The sequence below is a fragment of the Lactuca sativa genome, chromosome 1, assembly GCF_002870075.4.
Source record: "Lactuca sativa cultivar Salinas chromosome 1, Lsat_Salinas_v11, whole genome shotgun sequence".
Taxonomy (NCBI): Eukaryota; Viridiplantae; Streptophyta; class Magnoliopsida; order Asterales; family Asteraceae; genus Lactuca; species Lactuca sativa.
This window is the reverse complement of record NC_056623.2, coordinates 12552366-12554439: the sequence shown is the minus strand read 5'-3', so window position 1 is coordinate 12554439 and position 2074 is coordinate 12552366. Positions and strand designations below refer to the sequence as shown.

The 2074-nt window shown below is 27.9% G+C and overlaps 1 protein-coding gene across 1 annotated transcript; it reads left to right on the top strand.

Annotated features, from left to right (window-relative positions):
• Positions 1-279: 279 nt before the first annotated feature.
• On the top strand, positions 280-794 carry LOC111904173 (uncharacterized; the record flags this gene model as incomplete). The annotated part of the gene is given in 1 exon segment (XM_052768610.1): positions 280-794. A coding segment is annotated over 1 exon segment (246 nt), but the record flags the coding sequence as incomplete, so codon positions are not given.
• Between the last annotated feature and the right edge of the window lie 1280 nt (positions 795-2074).

The window sequence follows — 2074 nt, the reverse complement described above, 5'->3', positions numbered from 1 at the left end:
TGAGGGTGGGGCTACTCTAGAGATCTATGTTTGGAGCTTTTGGCTTAAGGTAGTATGGGGTTTTTTATATCTTGTCCACAATTTATGTTTATTAATAAAAAATAACTTCCAATTTCATATAGTTTAAGTTGGGGGTGGTAAATTGGTAATTATAATTACTTAGTATTAAATGGGTTGAGTTTTATTTTATTTTATTTCTAGTAAGTATAGCTTTCTTATTGCGTATAATCATATAATCGTTTAAACTGTCTTTTACATGTATGTTGTTTGTTATTTGCAGATTCGTTTATATCAATAAGATTCGATGATAACAATGGTATGGGTGCATGGGAGAAGGGGAAATTAGAATGCAATGATAATCAAAAGAGTGTTGTGGAACATGCAAAGCCACAATGGCCGTCGATGAGATGGCGAAAACGGATTGGTCACGTTTTCCAGCTCATTACATGGAAAAAGTCGAATAGACATGTTGTCAAAGGTAATCAGTGGATAAGAAACATAACGAAGAGAAAGGCTAGCGATTGAATATCATCACCAAAGTAAATTACAAATACATCTTGCCTAGTTTTTTGTATTTCGATTATGTGTTGATGGAATTGTAATGACTTCTTAACCATGGTTTATATATGTCTTTTACAATATTATTATTCTCTTAAAACTTTTTGAAAACACTTTGTAAAATATAAAAATGTGATATTCTAGCCTCTATCTATGGGCAAGATTTGGTACTTCTGTGTTTTAGGGATTGTATGCCAAATTTTTACAAAATATTGTAATCACGACTTTCTTTTCTATTTAGGCATTTTCTTGAATTGTTATTAGGGCTTTATGTACATGTATTGAGAAGAGATTAATCTTGACTGATTTTTATTTCTTTTTGTTTTAACTAATCATATTATCACCCAAAACATAAGTCATGTTATGTAAATGTACTGACCATGTAATTCAGTTGCAATTATATTTAGAATTACTTATTATATCAATATGCAAGTACGTACGTCTTTTATAATTGGTCACCATTCCTACATGAATAACTACTTGATAATCTATAATATATCTTAATAACTAATAATATTTATTCAAATATTGCTATTAACATTATAATTTTTTATTTAATTAATAAAATAACTATTATTAAAGAATAATTAAATAAAAATAATATAATAACATAAATAAGTATTATACAAAAATGAGTCCAATAATGTGGCTTGATATTGCAAATTCGTTTTCACTAAATGAGAGGATTTTTGTAAGTGATAGTGGCATTTATATGTCATGTCACTTTACAAAAAACAAAAAAGAAATAACAAGCCGACGAAAATACTATTATTCATGTTGAACTTGTTGTGGGGGAATATAAATTACGGATGGAGTATAATCATTTCTCATAAAGTGATCTTTCATCGGTGCACATATCCTTAACTTTTTGGAGCTCGATATTAAGGAATGGAAGTCCGATATATTCAAATATTTATATGTCAAAATCGGTTTATACGAAATTTCAAATATTTTGGTGTGTTTGGCAACAAACTTTTTATTGTTTTTAGTTTCTACTTTTAACATTTAAGGAGTAAAAAAATTGAATTAAACAAAAAAGTTTTGTTTAAGAGTTTTTAACTTTTATTTTAAACAAAAAAATTATAATCCAAAGCTATTTCATATAGCTTTCAAAAACTTTTAACTTTTGTTTTTTTATGTAATCTTATACTTTTTGGCCATATAGAAGTTAGGCAGCCCAAGCATAAGGTCTCACTAGCTAGATTTGTCAGAGTTTTGGGTTTTGGCCTTATTAACAAATTTTATGTTAACTTATTAGTATACATATATCTATGAATTGGTGTAACCTAATGCATCAACAAAGCATTCGGGAGAAATAATAAAATTTATATCTTATGTTCTCCCATAGATGCAACCGATCATTTTGATCATGTGAACCACGTAAATTGAATGTGTTCTAATTTCCGTTTTACATTGTTACTATGTGTGAATCGATAATCATTTGATGCATAGGTGGAATTAGCAGTTTATTATATTTGTTGTTCCAAAAAAAAAATCTTGGTATATGATTATTTTG